The sequence below is a fragment of the Carlito syrichta genome, unplaced genomic scaffold (genome assembly GCF_000164805.1).
Source record: "Carlito syrichta isolate Samal-C Ts95f unplaced genomic scaffold, Tarsius_syrichta-2.0.1 Scaffold71383, whole genome shotgun sequence".
Classification (NCBI taxonomy): Eukaryota; Metazoa; Chordata; class Mammalia; order Primates; family Tarsiidae; genus Carlito; species Carlito syrichta.
This window is the reverse complement of record NW_007015479.1, coordinates 196,823-215,335: the sequence shown is the minus strand read 5'-3', so window position 1 is coordinate 215,335 and position 18,513 is coordinate 196,823. Positions and strand designations below refer to the sequence as shown.

At 38.6% G+C, this 18,513-nt stretch overlaps 1 protein-coding gene across 1 annotated transcript in view; it reads right to left on the bottom strand.

The window, feature by feature from the left end:
* Nucleotides 1-16,702, bottom strand: part of CCDC158 (coiled-coil domain containing 158) — an 81,492-nt gene extending 64,790 nt beyond the window's left edge. Inside the window, exons 1-5 of the mRNA XM_008052556.2 lie at nt 16,603-16,702; nt 12,611-12,746; nt 5,147-5,364; nt 608-717; nt 178-505 (exon numbers count right to left, since the gene is read on the bottom strand). Coding sequence (XP_008050747.1) covers nt 178-505; nt 608-717; nt 5,147-5,364; nt 12,611-12,680 — 726 coding nt within the window. The 5' untranslated portion in view covers nt 12,681-12,746; nt 16,603-16,702. The remainder of the gene's footprint in view (nt 1-177; nt 506-607; nt 718-5,146; nt 5,365-12,610; nt 12,747-16,602) is intronic.
* Nucleotides 16,703-18,513: the final 1,811 nt, after the last annotated feature.

Sequence of the window (18,513 nt, the reverse complement as noted above, 5' to 3'; positions counted from 1 at the left end):
AGATAATAAATTAAGCTAGTTCCTATCATGGGAGATCACTGTGGAGGTAACATCTGCTACTTCAGGGAAGAAAAATGAGAACTTCACTTACTTTTAGGAATCTTAAAAATTATATGCCTAATACTATTTTGTTAATGCATTTGAATATAAAACTGAAGTAGTGTTCTCACCACTTACTGGAAATATCCTCCCTTTAAGATAAGAAATCTCTGTGTCTAATTCTCTTAGGATTTTACTAATAGCTGAGCCCAAGCTGCGGAAGTGCAGAGTTGACATGCTGTCCTGTTCGTATATTTTCTTGCCTGAGGCTTCTTCAAAGTCAACCAGAACTGATCGGATTTCTTGAATTACTCCCTCATTACCAAGCATCATTTTTCGCAGCTGCTCTATCTGTGTGTTGCTGTCTTTCAGCAAGTCTTCCTTAAGGCATTTGGCAGTTTCAAGTTCATGGACTGTATTTTGAAGCTGATTTCTTAAATCCTCCTGGGACTGACTCTCCCTTCGTCTATGAAATAAATAAAAGAAATAATACTGATAAACCTCATATTCACAAAAGTAGTTTTAACACAGTCAAACTTTAAAATAATTTCAAATAACAAATCTTAACCTGATGTCAGCCATGGCATCTCTCTCCATCTGCATCTCTTGCAGTTTTGTTTGCAAATCAATGACTGACTGCCTTAAGTAAAACTTCTGTTTCTCATGTAATTCATTGCTCTGAAAAAGAAAAAGCCATGCAAATTAACCTTCATTAGATGAACACACTTCTTTATAGCTAATAGTTTCCAAAAGACTATCTATTTTCAGTGTATTTTTACATGTACAACATTCTGTCATCACTGTAGTTCAGAGCCCAATTGATCATTTCTCTCTAGATTACTAATGCAGTCTCTCTGTCTCAAGCTTGGCCCTATTTAATCCATTCTCTACTATTCAACCAAAGCACTGCTTCTAAAATAAATCTGACTTCCAGCTCAACATGGAGATAGAAATAAGTTTTGTTCCTAAAAATGGAATTGGTTGAAATTCTATATACAGAAAAGTCAACCCCTACGTCCCACCCATTTAAGACACTTGGCAGCAGACACTACCACCCCAAAACCAAGGTATTCTATTACAGAGAGAGTCACAAAGATTTCTAAGATCAGGCACTGAGAGACCTCCCAACCTAACAGTTGACACCCTACCTAATTACCTCAAAGCAAAACCATTAAGCTCAACCCATGAAAGGAGAGTTTGCCATCAGCTTTTTTTAAATTGCACAAACCTTGAGTGTGAACAGAAAAACAAAAACCAGTGAACACTAGAAGATTCTAAATTTTTTTTAAAGACCAAGATTAAATAAACAAGCAAATATTCAGAAGAAAAAAAGATTCAGAGGAAACAAAGACAGATAGTGCAAGGTATGGAAGAATACTTCTAAAAACTTGTATTTGCAGAGAAATTCAAGAGCCATTTCAGCCATGAAGCAAGAACAGGATGCTATGTCCAAGAAGTGATCAAAGAGAAGAGGCCTCGGAAATTAGAAGTATGGGTGCAAACTAGAAAGTTCAAGTCAAGTGACATGTTGCAAGTCAAGAAATGCCCTTCAAGAGCAGAAGAAGTAGACAAATTAAAATTTTGCAAGAGATTTAAATGCTTAACCTGGAAGATAAACTTCAAAATGAGGGAACCAAGAAAACAGAAGAAAAGAAACTGTCGAACACCTGAAAGAAACACTTGAATTTCTCAAAGCTGAAAGGCACAAATCTACAGACCCAAAGGTTCTACTGTGTCCCTACCACAATAAATGAAAAAACAAAAATCCACACCAAAGCACATTACAAAGGAATTTCAGAGATAAAGAGAAGACCCCAAAGATGAAATTTAATGAAGTGAAAACACTGTCTATAAAGGAACAAAAACAAGATAGCTATCCACTTCTCAGCAGCAATACTGAATGCAAGGGTACCATATCTTCAAAGAATTGTGAGAAAATGACTTTCAACTTTACCCAGCCAATTATCAATCAAGTATGAGTGTAAAATAAAGTCATCAAGAACTGAGTACCACGTGTTCTCACTCATAAGTGAATCCTGAACATTTATCATAAGACTACAAGAAAAAGATTGGCAGTAGTGGGACACTGCCAGGGGTGGGCAGGCACATAACATCAGTAGGGGTACCTGATCCCAAACTAGGAGAAGTGAGGATCACTGGGAGGCCCAAACTTCACCTCTATGATAAACACTTATGTAACTAATCCTGAATTGTACCCCACATCTTTAAAATGAAAAATAAAGTTAGCAAGGGGTAAATGACTATCTTCAAAATAGACAAAAATGAAAACAGGAAAAAAAAAGTCATCTTCAGACATGCAAAGATTCATGGGATGCATCTCACGTACACTATTTCTTGAAAAGTTACTAAAGATGTTTTGACTAAATGAAGAAGTATATCAAGAAGGAAGATAGAAAACAGTGAATCCTGGAAACTGTGGATCTAACCAGGCAAGCAGGGGTAGGAATCTCAAGAAAATAATTATCCAAGAGTCTAAGAAGAAACTCATCTACACTGGCAAACGATCAGAAAATACTTGGAGAGTCCTGGGTCAAAGGAGGATATTGAAAAGCTATGTGATGGCTCTTTTTTTTTCCTAATGAGGATAAGATAAAGGTTAATAGTATAAAGAATAAGAGAGGCAATTAGGAACTCCAGGAAAAACAAAAACCTGTACAAGAAAGGAAATGTATAGGATACTAGCTGACTGTGTGGTTGACAGTATATGTGTCATCGATCTCAAGGAGTCCCTCTAACTTCTCCCCTTCTAGTCCAGGTGATCGGCTGTGATAACCTGAATTCAGGATGGTAACAGTGGGGATGGAAACAGATTTGATAAATATATATGATAAACTTGGTGATAAAGTAGGTGTCAGGACAGAGACAGAGGAATCAAGAATGAATTAGGCTTCTGCCTAGTATGATTGCATAAAGGCAGTACCACATATTGTTGTAGCAAACACGAAAATAAAGCAGGTTTGGGGGAAAGATGACATATGTGGCTGGAAATGTTGAGTTTATGTGGAGCCTGTGGAACATCTGGGTATAAATGTCAAGTGGGCACCTAGGAACAGAAACTGGTGTGGAGCTCAAATAAGAGGTCTGTACTATGAACTTAAGTTGGACATTCTTTGGCATGTAATTGTCAACATAAGCCATTGGAATCATCATGACTGTATACGGAAGGTTTTGCTGGAACAAGAGACTGAAAAAGAATGAGTTCAAGGAAAATCTAGAGTATGTGTCAATGAGATCTAGGGGAAAAGAATACTTCAAGAGGAAAAGAAGAGTCATCTGTGTCAAATGTCATTAAAAAGTCATTAAGATAAGGAATTTAAAGCAACTATTGCAGTTAGCGGCACTGCTTTCCCCTACTGTAGTACAGCTCTCACTATTTTATTTTATGTTATTTTATTTTACTTGAGAGACAGAGTCTTGCTCTTTCACCCAGGTTGGAGTCTAGTGGTACAATTATAGCTTACAATAGCTTCAAACTCCTGAGCTCAAGCAATCCTCCTGCCCCAACCTCCCAAGTAGCTGAGACTACAGGCATGCACCACCATGCTCAGCTAATTTGTTTTAATTTTTTTAAAGATGAAGTCTTACTATGTTGCCAAGGCTGGTCTTGAACTCCTGGCCTCAAGCAATCCTCCTGCCTCAGTTTCCAAAAGCACTGGCATTACAGGCATGAGCCAAGGCTCCCAGCCTATTTTCTATTTTAAATATCTTAGCCACAAGACTGTAAATATGCATATGGAAAGGACAATGTCTTATATCCAGTCCCCAGTACAATGTCTGTTTCTTAGGAAGTACATGGTAAATATTACAAGGATCCAAGTAGCCTTGTTATTTATTAGCTGTTTTAACACATACGTATTGGAGGCCAATAAAGTGTCACATACTCTGCCAAGGGAAAGAGAGAGAAAATAAATGAAACACTGTCTTTCTCATTGGTATCTCTGTGCTTCCTTTGTCTATATATATCTTCATCAGTGTATTAATCATAAGGTATTGCCACTGTTTGTTTCTATAACCAGTTCCCCTCCAAGACTATCAACTCTTTGTAAGCCCTTTCTTATTCATCTCCGCATCCCTATATATAATAAATACATACTATGTAATTTTTAGCACTTAATAAAATTGTGGGGTTTTTTTAAAAAGTGCTCACACAATCTGATGAGGTATTACAAGGTATTACTGAGCACAATAAGAGGTACTCACTATTACAGTAGACACGTGCACACATGGCAGTCACCGTACAAGGGAGAGCATGGTAAAATGCCATCTAGAGGAAAGCCTTCTGAGAAGGAAAGCGAGCTGGGTCTGGAGGGATAGTAAGAGTGTGCACAGCAGACAAGGTAGAGAAGAGGAAATGGCCTGGGCAAAGACCCAAGGGTCTGGAATAGCATGGTATGTCCAGGGAAGAGCAAGTAGCTCAATGCTGCTGGAACAAAAGGCACATATGGAGAACAGGTAGCATACAGAGCTACAATGTACCAGGGCGAGGTTAGATTATAAAGAACTTTCTATATGAGGGTAAGGTGTTCGACTTTTAGGCTGTGACTCCTGGGACCCAATACGCAATTGTACTGCCAACTTGATTCTACACAACGTCTACTTGCCATTTTTAGCAAATAGCTTCTAGGTACACCTAGCTATCATGCATATATACTCACACATTTAAAAACCTATGCCCCATCACTGCTTTATAAAGAGAAAACAGGTATCATGAAAGCTGGACAGGAGACCTACATTCATTTTTTTTGTTTTGCTCAGTGTTTAACATCTCAGCAAGTACATCAATTATTAATTATAACTGCAGATGTCATTAATTACAGTTTTGAGCTAGTCAAGTTTCATTAAAATTACATCATGAAACCAAGATGTTTTGAACAATCACTAACAAAAAGAAAATTGATATATAGGATTTTTATTAGCCTAATTTTAATACTGAAATAGAAGGCACAGGTCAAATTAACATGTTTAACCAATAAAGCCAGGGCTAATCTGTTTTCTTCTAGTAAGCTTAGGCTTTATTACAAGACAGAGTGCCTCACTGTTGCCCCTAACATCGCATCGGGGGTTAGAAGAGGAGAAAGCAACTCACTTCACTTAGTCTCCTCTGCAGGTCTTTGACTTGATGTGAATATTCTTCCAAAACACGCTCGATGTGTTCCTTTCCAGGGTAAGGGATGATTTTTCTATGAGAATCAAGTTCCACTTCATATTTAGGAAAAAAAGGAATCTGTGTCAAAGTCCCAGCTGAAGATGTGTTTTCAATTAGTGTACCATGAATAGATGACACAAAAAATGGACTTGAAGAACCTAAACATTAAAGAATCCATTAGTTAGTTTTTTCATAAAATACTTTTGTGGCAAACTTTATGCTAGGTGATTCCCTTACTGAGCCCTGAAGGAGCTCAAGGTCTCATGGGGGAAACAGGCAAGAGAAAAGACAGTAAGAGCTCTAAGAGAGGTAAGCACAAGTCACAGAGGAGTGGGGAGGGAGAACAGATGCTACTTAAGCTGAGTGATCCTCAAGTATGTAAGGATTAACTAGTTCGGAAGACAGGAGAGAAGGGAGGACACGCCAGGTAGCCGGAACACCATTGTTACAGGCAAGGGGTTTTGAAATAGCATGAGATCTTCTGGGTGAAAGGAAAGAAGTGGCCAGAACTGAGAATGAAAATGCAGACAGACCATGAAGGGCCGTGTGGTTACATGAGCAAAGGGGCCTGAATTTCATCTGGAAAGCCCTGGGGAATCATTAAAGGACTTGGAAGCCGAGGAGTAAGATAGCTAGGTTTGTTTTGAAAAGGCTTATTTGGCTTCAGTGTGGAGAATGGATTGGTTGAGGGTAAAACTGAAGACAGAGAATTCAAGTGGGAGAAGGCTTTCAACAATGCAGGCAAGAGACAGCAAGAGTCTACCCTAAAGCAATAGCAGTGGTGATGGAAACAAGGGCATGGGCTTGAACAATATGTGTGGTAATTAAAACAGTGAGACATATCAAGAATCGCCCTTGGGTTTTCTGAAACATCCATGTAACAATGTTTGATTTACAAATATTGTATATGAATTTGAAGCTCAGGAGTACATCTGGCTTCAGAAATGAGGATTTGGGATCATCAGTATATGAGTTGTCAATGGCATCATCTACGGGTAGTGTGCAAAGTGAAAAGCAGAGAGGATCAAGAAAAGCACTCTGAAACACTACTATTTAAAAGGGAGACAATGAAAGTGAAAAGTGAAACTGAATAATATTCACAGAAGACCCACAAAGACTTTTGAGAATTATATTCAATAAATACTACTGGCCAGGCATGGTGGCTCATGCTTATAATTCTAGTACTTTGGGAAGCTGAGGAGGGAGAATTGCTTGAGCCCAGGAATTCCAAACCAGCCTGGAAAACATGGCAAAACCTCATCTTTACCAAAAAGAGAAAGAAAAAAAAAAAACTTAACCAGATATAGTAGTGCATGCTTGTAGTCCCGGCAACTTGGGAGGCTGAGCCTAGGAGTTCGAAGCTGTAGTGAGCCATGATTGTGCCACTGTAGTCCAGCCTCGGTGACAGAGTGAGACCCTGACTCAAAAAAGTAAAAAATACTGCTGTCTTGGATTGAGGGACAGAGACAATATGAGACAAGAGGCCTCTGAACTCCTAAATTTCCACAAGCAGGCTGAAAAGACCATTCAGCCAGAAACATGCTACCTTTATTCAAAAAGAAGGATAACTCAAAGTCAGATTCAAGGGGTCCCAAGGGCAAAGCCAGGAACTATGGAGAATCATTTCCAGGCTTGAGTCCTAACCTGCTGGATTTCAGAATTATGATGGACCCATGTGCTCCTGATTCCCTGTTTGTGGCTAGGAGTATTGCCGGAGTTTCCTATTCTTGCCCTACCATTGCATGTTGGGTGTTATGGGTCTTCAGGTCAAGAGGAACTCTGCTCAAGGAACCGTGCTTGAAGAATTACAACAGAGGAACTTCACCCACACTTGAACCTAATTTAGATAAAGCGATTTGGGCCTTGAACTTATACTGTAATGGAATGAGACCATTAGGGGCCTTCTTGGGAGGGAGTATTTTGCATGTGAGAAAAATGTAAATAATTTATGACCAGAGGGCAAACAAACTGTGGTGGTTTTAAAATATGCCTCCAAATTATTTGATATTCCTTCCTTGAAGAGGTAGAGATAAATTCTCCTCTTTCTAAGATAGGGGAAATAAGTGTGTGTGTGTGTGTGTGTGTGTGTGTGTGTGTGTGTGTGTGTCATGCTTAATTTTGCAAAAAGCAACACCGGAAGAACTAAAACAGAAGCCCATTAAAACAGTTATCTACAGGGGCATAGGGATGGGGAAAACAGTACAAAGAATAGGATGGGAGTAAGACCCTGTTGTGTATACCTTTTTGTAAAGCTTTTACTTTTGAGTCATACAAATGTTATATATATGTTTAAAATTGAATCAAATACTAACAGAATCAAGTAAACCTAGGTGAATAAGTAAATTGATAACATAACTTGACAGAGAAAACAATTCCTTCCAATAACTTTAGAACACAGTACCCTAACTGTACAGCCAGGCTTAGTAAACTTCACTTAGTGAGTATGTTGTTAATAGTGGTAGTATTGCAATTCTCAAACTGTCTCATGTGTACTGTATAACAGACAACATGAATAAATATACTCAAGTTTTGGAAATTTTTCATTGTAGGGGAGATACAAATATGGAATGGGGAAGACAAGGAAGAACTCTAAGGTATCAAATTTAAATTTGACTTTTCAGTGTTTATAACCTATGATAAAAAATTTATTTCCAAGTTTAGCCACTGGAAGGTCCTAGACACAATGGCACCTTGGAAGCAATATGCTCACCAGATCTTGGTTTCTAAATATGAATCCCTCCTAAAAGGAAGCAGAACTTCTTAGCAAAACGACTGATTCCACGTCTGAGAAAACAGACAAAATATAGAGTGAGCCTGGACCATTTTGATGTGTCAAAAAGCAATAAAGTGGGGTCATGTATTGAAAAAGACACACAGTCAGCTAAAAGGGGCTGGCCTAATTTGATACAATTGAGCTTCAAACACAGTAGTGACAGTAGTGTGGTATAGCATTTTGAATTTAAAAAAATCTATGGGTCTATAATAATAACAAGGAAAGTTTTTCTTTCCTGAAGAATGCCTGCTAATAACTTTGACACAATTAGAAAATCATTAATGTAATAAATGATTCAGGCAAGGATCTTCAGTTGATGCTGAAACCACTAGATGAAGGATTATTTAGTATCAGGATATTCACAAGGTTTCAAAGGACACCCTACAGGTTACTTATTAATTATAAAGGGGGAAATGTAACTTTAAATTAGTAGGATGTGTCATTATGTGTTCCTTGATGTATGCTGTAAAAAATATATATCACTTATGTAAAACTCTGGTCAAATGAGTTTAATCTGAATCTAAACATGAGAAACAATTTTTAAAAATCTAGAATGGAGGACATTCTATAATACAATTGGTCCAAATTCTTAAAATAAAGCCAATACCGAGAGAGAGAAACACACAGAGAGACAGAGAGAGAGAGAGAGAGAGAGAGAGAGAAAGAGAGAAAGAAATTGATTATAGATTTAAAGAGACTAAAGACCAAATAACCAAACATAATTTATAATCTTTGACTGAATTCTAGATTAGAAAAAAAAATACCTAAGATTTTGTCAGGGGAATAACTGGAGAAATTTAAATATAAACACATTAGATGATACAACATTGACAGTAATTGTCTTATAAATCATAATGTGGTTATGTAGAAAATCAGACTTAGTCTTAGGAGTGCACATTCAGGTTTTGAGGCAAGAATCATAAAGCTTTCAGCTTATTTTCACATAGTTCAGCAAAATGAAATACATATTGTAGACACAGGAATAAAGGAAATATCATAAAGTGCCCACAATTGGTAAATTTAGTTGAAGAGTATATAAGGTATACACTGAACTATTCTTTCCATTTTCTTCAACTTGGGAAAATTTCAAAACAAAAACCAGGGAAAAGGGTTCACTGGACCTAGGAAAGAGAGGAAATGTGGTCACATTGGCCAGAGTGATTTCACTAGAATACGAGGCTCAAAAGCCATAAGGCAGTCAAGTGAATGGATGGTGATGAAATAAAGACAGTGAAGACAGACTTTTTTTTTAAATCTGGAAGGCACAGCTATGAAGAAAAGGAGAGATAAGGAAGGCATAGGTTGAGAAAAAGGTTTCTATCATTGTTTTAATGTATGTGCTCTACGAATTTGTTAGTGTTTTGGATTGGGAGAGGCACAGCATGTTTTTATTGGTGGAGGAGTGTAAACAGTGAGAAAGAGACTGAAGACATCAGAGTGAGCAGGTAGAGTTTCTAGAGCCAAGTCTCTGAGGAGGACGGGAGGTGACAGTGGGAATGAGAAGTAAAGTATGGATAGTGAACTACAAAGCTGCCTGCTCCAAGGGAAGGAGGCATAGACTGTGAATGAGAGTGGACCTTGGGGGCAGGATGAGAGATGGTAAGAGAGGACAAGCACAAGGGCTCCTATTTTATCTAGAAACAAGGAAAGGATGCTATCTGAAAGCAAGAAAGAAGGTGGCAGGGGAAGGGACTTGAGCTAGTATAATTCTGAAACAAGTGTGATGGAAAACAGAAGGAAGACCTGGCCAAGTTCGTGAGAGAGATTCCTAGCAGTGTCCCACTGAGATGAGAGACCATGCCGCTGAAGTGGTAAACCAGTGGAAAGTCCACATTTGGGTATTTTCTCTAGTAAATACAAAATCTTGCAGGAGCCCAGTATAAACATGGAGCCATTATCAGCCTGATAAGGATTTGGATTTTCCTGCAAGAGAGCAACAGAATAAGGGGAAAGGAAGTTGTGGGCACTGGCAAGTGACTAGCTGAAAAGTGAAGGACAAAAAACACAGTGTGGATGGGAAAAAGCTGGTAATTGAGGAGAAAATGACAGAATCTCGAACAGATGTTCTCAACCTTTATATATCAGGATCACCTGGAGAGCTTAAACCAAATCCAGTGGTGCCTGAGTCCTACTTCAGACTTACAGAATCAGAGTCTCCAGTTTACATAAGCCATTTAAATGTTTAAAGTTGCAAAAAGTGATTTTGACTTGGGGCCTCAGCTGAGTACCACTATCATCATGAGGCAGAAAAAGAGGTGCTGTCTAGGAATAAGATAGTGAGATGGCTAGAAGACAGAAAGCTGCATTTCAGAAGTCCACCGGTTCTTGGTAATAAGATTCAGGATAAGGGAGTGGGTGGCTGGACTCAAGGTCAAGATAGAAACTTAAGAGGTCAAGAAGCCATGAGTCTAAGATCTTAGATGGGTCATCCATGTGGACAGTATGAAAGGATGCTATGCCTAAGAAGGGAGAGAAGACCCAGGAGCCAAGTGCCCATGATGACTATGAGGGATGCAACTATGTGGGAGGTGAGGGAATGGAGGGGGAAGGGAAGATGGGTATAGTAGGCTGGAGGTGCAGTGGCACGTGATGCTGAGTGTCCTGAGAAGCAGAAACTATTATGCAATAAGGGCACTGAAATAAAGGTGTCTGACAACACCAGTAAAACAACAGACCTGCAACTGAGAATAAACGCTGGATGCACTAAAGCATGAGTTATATCTGTGATGATCCGATGCCACACCAGAAAAGATTTAACTGGATCTGACTTCTGAGATATACCACTACTTTAGCAGCAAAAACAACAACAAAAAGAATCAGTTAGATGAGGGCGGCAAGGCGGGGAAAGTACAAGTAATCTGCCTGATTGCCCTTGAATCCATTCCCTGTCCTCACCTTCTCTGTGGAATGTTGTAGAGAACTACTTTCCTCAGGCTCCTTTTCCAATGTGTTTCCTGATAGGTTTGAAATGGGAAAAGCAGATGGAAAAGCAGGAGGCAGCAGAAGGGGTGAAGCCAAGGTCTTGCACCCCTCACTCTTCCCCAAGTGGGAATTCGGCAGTTAGTGGCGGCTTCAGCTTCCTCCAGGTAGCAGTCTCTGGGATTCTAGCTCCAACTCCTACACCCTTATCACAGCCCTTCTTCTCATTGCCTTTCTAGCCCAATGGGTGGTAGTGGCTCATATCTGGGTCATTTCAGCCCTTTAGGCTTCACAGCTGTTTTAACACCTATGTCACCAATCCCTGTATTAAGTTCCACTGATTTATTCCATCTGTATTTGTTTTCCTGCCTGCTATCGTTTGATTTAAATAATTAGGATGAGTGATAGTGGGGGCCTGCACTCAAACAGTAGTCATGGGAAGGAAGAGGGGAGAATCGTTTCAAGAGACATTGCTGAGGGGAGAAGCGGCTAGACTTGGTCCCTGACTGGACACGGGAGCAGGTGAGAGAAAAGCAGTCAAAATGACACGGAATTCTGACTCAAGGCAGACCATAAAACACAAGAGGAAGAGAAGGCATTAAGAAAACATGGGGCTCGAGACCCGCCTGGGCAGCGAGACCACATCTCTACCATAAATCAAAAAATCAGCCGGGCGTGGTAGCGCGCGCCTGTAGTTCCGGCTCCTCGGAAGGCTGAGGCGGAAGGATCGCCGGAGCCCAGCAGGCGAGGCTGCGGTGGCCGGCAGCGGCCGCTGCACTCCAGTCTGGGCGACCGAGTGAGGCTCCAACTCAAAAAAAAAACAAAGAAAGAAAACATGGGGGCCGGGCACGCTGGCTCACGCCTGTAAGCCTAGCACTTTAGGAGGTAGAGGTGAGAGGATTGCCTGAGTCCAGGGTTCCAGACCAGCCTGGGCAACTTGGCAAGACCTCGTCTCTACAAAAAACCAAAAATGTGCCAGGTTTGGTGGTGCGTGCCTGTGGTTCCAGCTATTTGGAAGGCTGAGGCAAAAAGATGGCCTGAGCCCAGCAGGTCGAGGTTGCAGTGGCCGTGAGAGTGCCCCTGCACTCCAGCCTGGGAGACAGAATGAGACCCTGACTCAAAAAAAAAAAAAAAAAAAGAAAGGAAGAAAAATAAAACATGGGGAATGTGTTGAGGTTGAAGTACCTGAATGCAGAAACAATTTTTAAACCACAAAGGTAATGTAAACATATGCTAAAAACCAGATATTCTAGTTTTTAAAACTAAGCAATTTCTTCTACAAAAAGCAGAATTACAGTCAAGCATAGTGCCTCACACTTGTAATCTCAGCACTTTGAGAGGCTGAAGCAGGAGGACTGCTTGAGCCCAGGAGTTCAAGAGCATAGCAAGATATCATCTCTACCCAAAAATTAGCCAGGTGTGGTGACATGCACCTGTAGTCCCATCTACTTGGGAGGCTGAGGCAGAAGGACTGCCTGAGCCCAGGAAGTCAAGACTATGATGAGCTGTATAAGTGCTACTGCACTTCACTGGACAACAGAGTGAGACTCTGAGTAAAAAATAAAACAGAATTACAAACAATTTGGTAGATATTCATAACCATAGTTTGCCCAGCTAAAAATAATACATTAAAAAATAAGGGCTTGGATGAATATTATGAAGACTGCTTAATTCTCATTTTTTCTCATTTTGTTTTTTATACAGGGCATTACCTCCATTGGATGCGATGCCACTACTTGATAAAAGATCTTCATTATTTGATTCACAAGTTTTTGGTTCCATATTAAATACTGCTACCTCTTCTAGAGATCTTGAAATATGAGTGCTTCCCTGCTTGCTTCCTTTGGTCTTGTCTACAAAAGAAAGGGATTCAATCTTTATTAATAAGGTGCTATGTGAAAAAAGCTCATAGAAAAACAAGAACCGACTTTGCCAGTATTTGGAATTGAGTAATAACTTGTTCTCCAGGAAAATAATTAATTATACAGAAATACTTTATTATTACACAAAATTAATGTGAACAAACCTTAGGAAAATGCTTAATTTTAATGGCCAAGAGGGTTATTAAAGACAACCTGAAAATAAAAAAATAATACTTTAATTATTATGATATTTAGTGCTCTAATTTGGGGCACAGCTCTTCTCTTAAGTCTCTCATAAAGTTACACTGTCAAATAATGGAAGAAAATATCTTCTTAGCAAAAATCACAGATCAGAAAATTAGAAATCATTAATAAAAGTTGAAAAACTTCTTTGATATCAAATAGTGCTCACAGTTTTAGGTTAGGTCAAGAGGGAGCTTCTGGATTTGGAGAACAATGGTCATATTCTGATTCCAAATCTCCCCCTATCCTCCCAAAACAATCATAAAACTGACAAGATGCTCCATGCCTTTAGCATCACTAAAGACAGAGAGTACCACAACCTTCAAATTACCTGTGAGTAGAGGGAGTTGTTTTCCCAAGAGTCTTCACAGCCCTCCTACCACTACTGCAAGCCTGTGGGTATGGAAGATGGGAGGGCGAGTTGAGCAGAAGACAGAGGAAGTATAGACAAATTCACCCCCAGACATGAAACGACAAAAGCCAAAATATGAAGCACAGATGGAAACCTGACAGTCCACGGCCCTGATCGTGGGGTAGGGGTTGGAAGAAGCAGCAGCCTCTGAGAAGTAGTGTTGCTTGGGGAGAACCAGACAGAGAGAAGAGGTGACCTCCCCTGAAGACATGGTAGTCAAGGGTAAGAAGAAATGAGAGGGGAACATTGAGGAATCAGCAGAAACAAAGCAGAAGCAAGACATACCATTCCTCCTTCCACTCTCCACTCCCACAGGAGGGCAGTGTGTGCTCTCAGTCCAGGAACCCTCCCCATAAAATGAACAGGAGTCGGCAAAAGCAGACTAGATCCACATGGAATTACTACTGCACAGCGTCAGAAAATGTGAACCCAATCCTTTCTACCGACGAAAAGTGTCTCCCACAAACAACTAATATGAAGTCAAAGAAAACTGCGACACCATGCTCCAAACTAAACTAAACATTTTCACATAAGCACTTAGGAGAGTGAAAAGTCACCTTTGAATAAAAGATGTAAAGCCTAAGTATAGAAATGATCCAGAAACAAAAGCAAGCAAACAAACAAACTGGAAATGAGCACTGATTTAAATCAGGAAAGAGACAAAAGTATGTCAGGAACAAAACCAAAAGACAAGGTATGCAAGGTGTGACAGATTATAATCAAAATTTAATAAGGGCATTGAAGAAAATCATGAAAACCACCAAGAGAATGAAAAACAAGATAAGGAAGTAAAAAGGGTGAGAGAGGAAGATTGAAACGAAATACAGGCAGAGGAGGCTGAACATAACTGGCATTCATACCTGGAAGGAAAAATCAGAACAATGAAACAGAACTATCATTTAAAACAATAGTCCAAAAAAATATTGTAGAAATGAAGACCTTAATCTACACACTTTCCATACCAGGGAACATGGACCCACAGTGATCAACTCTGAGACATAGCCTAGTAAAACAATATGATGACTTTAAAGACTATGAGAAAATTCTCAGGACCTGCAGGCAAGAAAAAAAAAAAAAAAGTGAAATAATTTACAAAGGCAACAGGATTAGACAGGCATCGGACTATTCAAAAACAGTACGCACACCAAGACAGCGGTGGAACAGTATTTTCAAGAAAGGAACGTACAAACCGAGGATATCACATCCAACCAAGATCTCCTTCAAGGGGTTCAAAACCACAGAAAAACAGGTTTGAATGTGTCAGAACACTCTAGAGAGGTGCCTCTTCTAGGCCTCTACCGGAGAAGACGAGCTCCACCCAGCCAAAACATGACTGGTAAAGTGTTAACTGCTGGCGAAAAGCTTTCCATTTTTGCATTTTTTAATTTTTTAAATAAAATGTGGGAAAAACGGGTAAAGACAAATATTAAAAGCAAACAAACAAAAAGACTGGGAAGGCGTTGCAAAAGGACTGATGGTGAACATTTAAATATTCCATTGTAGGGCTGAGACTGCAACAAGTGTGCAGTAATGGCACTGAAGAGGGATAGAAATATCATCTGGTAACAAAGAAGAACAAACATAGCCACAAATGGGAGGAGAAGGGAGGAAAGGGGGGAAGGAGAAGAAGATCACTGGCCGGTAGGAAGGCAATAGGTTGCAATATGTAATACCATTTAAAACTGATAAAAAGTAAAAGGTAAGTCAGAAAAAAGGGGCTTATTGGTATACTATAAAAAGCATTAACACAAAAGTAACTACTAGAGTAAAAGTACAAACCTTCTTAAATGACAAAATAATTTTAAAAAGAAAACATAAAGAAGAAACACCAGTTAAGAGCAGCAAATATAATTTAATACATACAGTAATTATGCCACAACACAATAACGTGAAAATAATGACAGAATTTAGATCAAACATAACAGTCATGTAGATAAAACACAAGGGATTTAACATGCCTATTTTCAAATTTTTCATAATTTGAAATTTTTCATTTTTCAGAATTTTCAAATTGGCTCATAAAGAAACAACTCAGCACTGGGCACAAGAAGTATGCTCAAAACACACAGATTCAAGAAGGATAAAAATAAGGATGGACAAAAATTTGCCAGGAAAATGAAAACAATAAGAAAGCATGGATTAAAATTCTGACACCAAACTAAGCAGTTTTCAAGTCAAAGAGCATTAAGTAAGACAAGGGACACTTTAAGATAATAGTCACATTCCACAATAAACATATATAGCATATAATATGGCAATCACTTAGACAAAGCACAGACCACAGAAGATACAATAAAAACCAGAAACACAGTAATAATGAAAAGCTTTGCAGGTTACTTAACATTAGGTCAACTGGACAAAAAAAAAAAGTAAGGATATAAATAATCTAGATAAAATAATCACTAAGGCAGATGCTTTGGCTATATATTAAGCACTATAATTTATGATAGAGAATATACTTTCCTCTCAAGGGCACATGGCACATTCACACAAAAAAAGCAACCATATTCTAGGGCACAAACAAAAGATGAGTAGGTTCCATAAAGTAGAAATGTTACAAACACTACCTTCTGGTCACAGTGTAATAAAGTTAAAAATTAAAAATGAAATGAAAGTGGAAGACTAAAAAGTCCTTTCCACTTGGAAATTAAAAGGTCTTCTATTAACCCTTGTGTGATAAGGGAAATATAAAGAGAAATTAAAGAATTTCTGAAAAATAATAATGAAAACACTATCAGAATCTGTGAGATGTATTAAAGTAGTGAAAAGAGGAAAATGCCTAGCCCTAAATACTTATGTTAATGAAAATGAAAGACTGAAAATAAATTAATTAAATCTCTAACACAAAAAGATGGAACACGAGGGAAATTAAAAGAAAGCACATGTAGGAAAAATAAGATAAAAGCAGAAATTGAGATACAAAACAGAAAAACAATAAATCCAATCAGTGAATCAAAATACTGACTCCTTAAAAACACACACACACACACACACACACACACACACACACACACACACAGTTGTAAATGAGGACCACTAAAGTGATAGGAAGAAGGTCACACATAACACACTGCTGATTGTTTTTACATTACTTCATGACTGTAAGTAGACGGTGTTAAATTTTTTTTTAAAAATCTGGGAGCTGTTAAACAGAGTTTTTATGGAACAGAATTCCTTTTCATCTCACTCACACTTTCTTACTTTTGATTACCGAAGTACCATCTGTCAAAGCTATAATTAAGGATAAATTCTACCTTAATATGTTTTGTGCTGTCATTTCTTAGGAAATTAGTAGTAGGTAGGGAGATATTCCATAAAGAATGATAACAAATGGCATGTTAATCAAGATTGCTAGGCAATTTGAATGTTCTAACTAGAAGAGTATGCCATTTTGGAGGAAAAGACACCCTTCTCATTAAACAAATTTCATCATGGTTGTTTTTAGTGTAATTTTACTTACACATTAAAATGGAACATTTTGGGATTCTTCAGAATGATGAATGGCACCAAGAAAGCTCAAATTACTGAGTAATAGTATCATAAATTACAGGCAGATCAAAAGCATAAAGGAATGAGTAAGCCAGGTAGAACCACAGTCCAGTACTAGGAAATCAAATACAAATCCAATACTAAAAATGTCAGTGTCTTGCAGGAAACAGAACCGGAGAACAAGGTAAGCAGAACTGAAACTATAAATTAAAGAACAGGGAAGAGAAGAAAGAGGAAGGTTTGGCTTTAGAATATTCTAATGTGGAAACCACTCTTGTTTACTTGACATAAGATGATGAATGTAATAAATTCATTGATTCAGTACCACTGGAAAGTGGCAGTCTTTCAGAGGGGGATTTATTCTTAGAAAATTAGTAGTTTAAAGAAGACAGCACAAGTTTATTTACTTAATGAAGAATTTTCAACCATTTACGCATGGTGTGGTGGCTCACACCTGTAGTCCCAGTACCTTGGGAGGCTAAGGTAGGAGGATGGCTTGAGGCCAGGATTTCGAGAATAGCCTAGGCAACATAGTGAGAACTCATCCATACAAAACAATAAAAATGAAAAAAATTAGCAGGGAGGGGTGGCACGCATCTGTAGTCCTAGCTACTTGGGAGGTTGAAGCCAGAGGATTGGCTTAAACCCAGGAGTTTGAGGCTGCAGTGAGCTATGATCGTGTCACTGCACTCCAGCCAGTGTGACAGAGTGAGACCCTGTCTCAACAAAACAAAACAATCACAATACAAAAACTATTTATTTGTGAAGAAGACACTTAGTACCTCTATTTGCCAATGTTATTTTATGTGCCTTAGAGTAATTAAATATATATTTTTTTAATATTTGTAATTCAGATATTCATTATTTTAGATTGACCACATTCTCAATTTGATCAAGTCGTTCAGTGTTTCTCTACTCTTGTGACACTATAAAAATTGAAATATTATGCCTATTTTCAGGCATAAATCATATGAAATTATGAAGGATTCCTGGGAAAAGAAAGTTTGCCTCAATCAAATCACAAAATTGCTAAAACTCTGCACTTGGTTGATCTGGGATTATAATCTGAATTTAGGTGTGTTTGTTCTAAATCTCTGCATAAAATACAGAGGTGAGATCTTAGCCTTTTCTGGTATGCCCAAAGTCTATTATGAACAATTCCACCTGGTTTAAAATCATGAACAGATTCACATTGAAAGCAGCCTTACATTTCTGACAAGTAATAGCTATGTAAACATTCTACTCTAGTTATTTAATTGGAATATTGCAGAAAAGGCCTTAGAAACCAAGGAAGGACCACAAAGAAGAGACTTTTGGAGGAAAATCGGTTACATACAGGCTTTGGTATTTGCTATACAGTTGAGCTAAAAGGCCCGAAAGTATCTCCTGAGTTCTCATTCCTTCTCCTTGGATTCTAAAAGGCTATGCACTTGCACTCTCCCAGTGTGAGCAGGCCTCACCTTGACTTCCTTCCTTATGGCTGCCACTGAAGGTGGACCCCTCCTGTAACAATGATAGAATGAGCAGCTGTCTCCACAGCAAATTGATTTAGAAGCCAAGCCCTATTTTGATTGGCTAAGGATTACTTATAATGGATGCTCTGATTAGA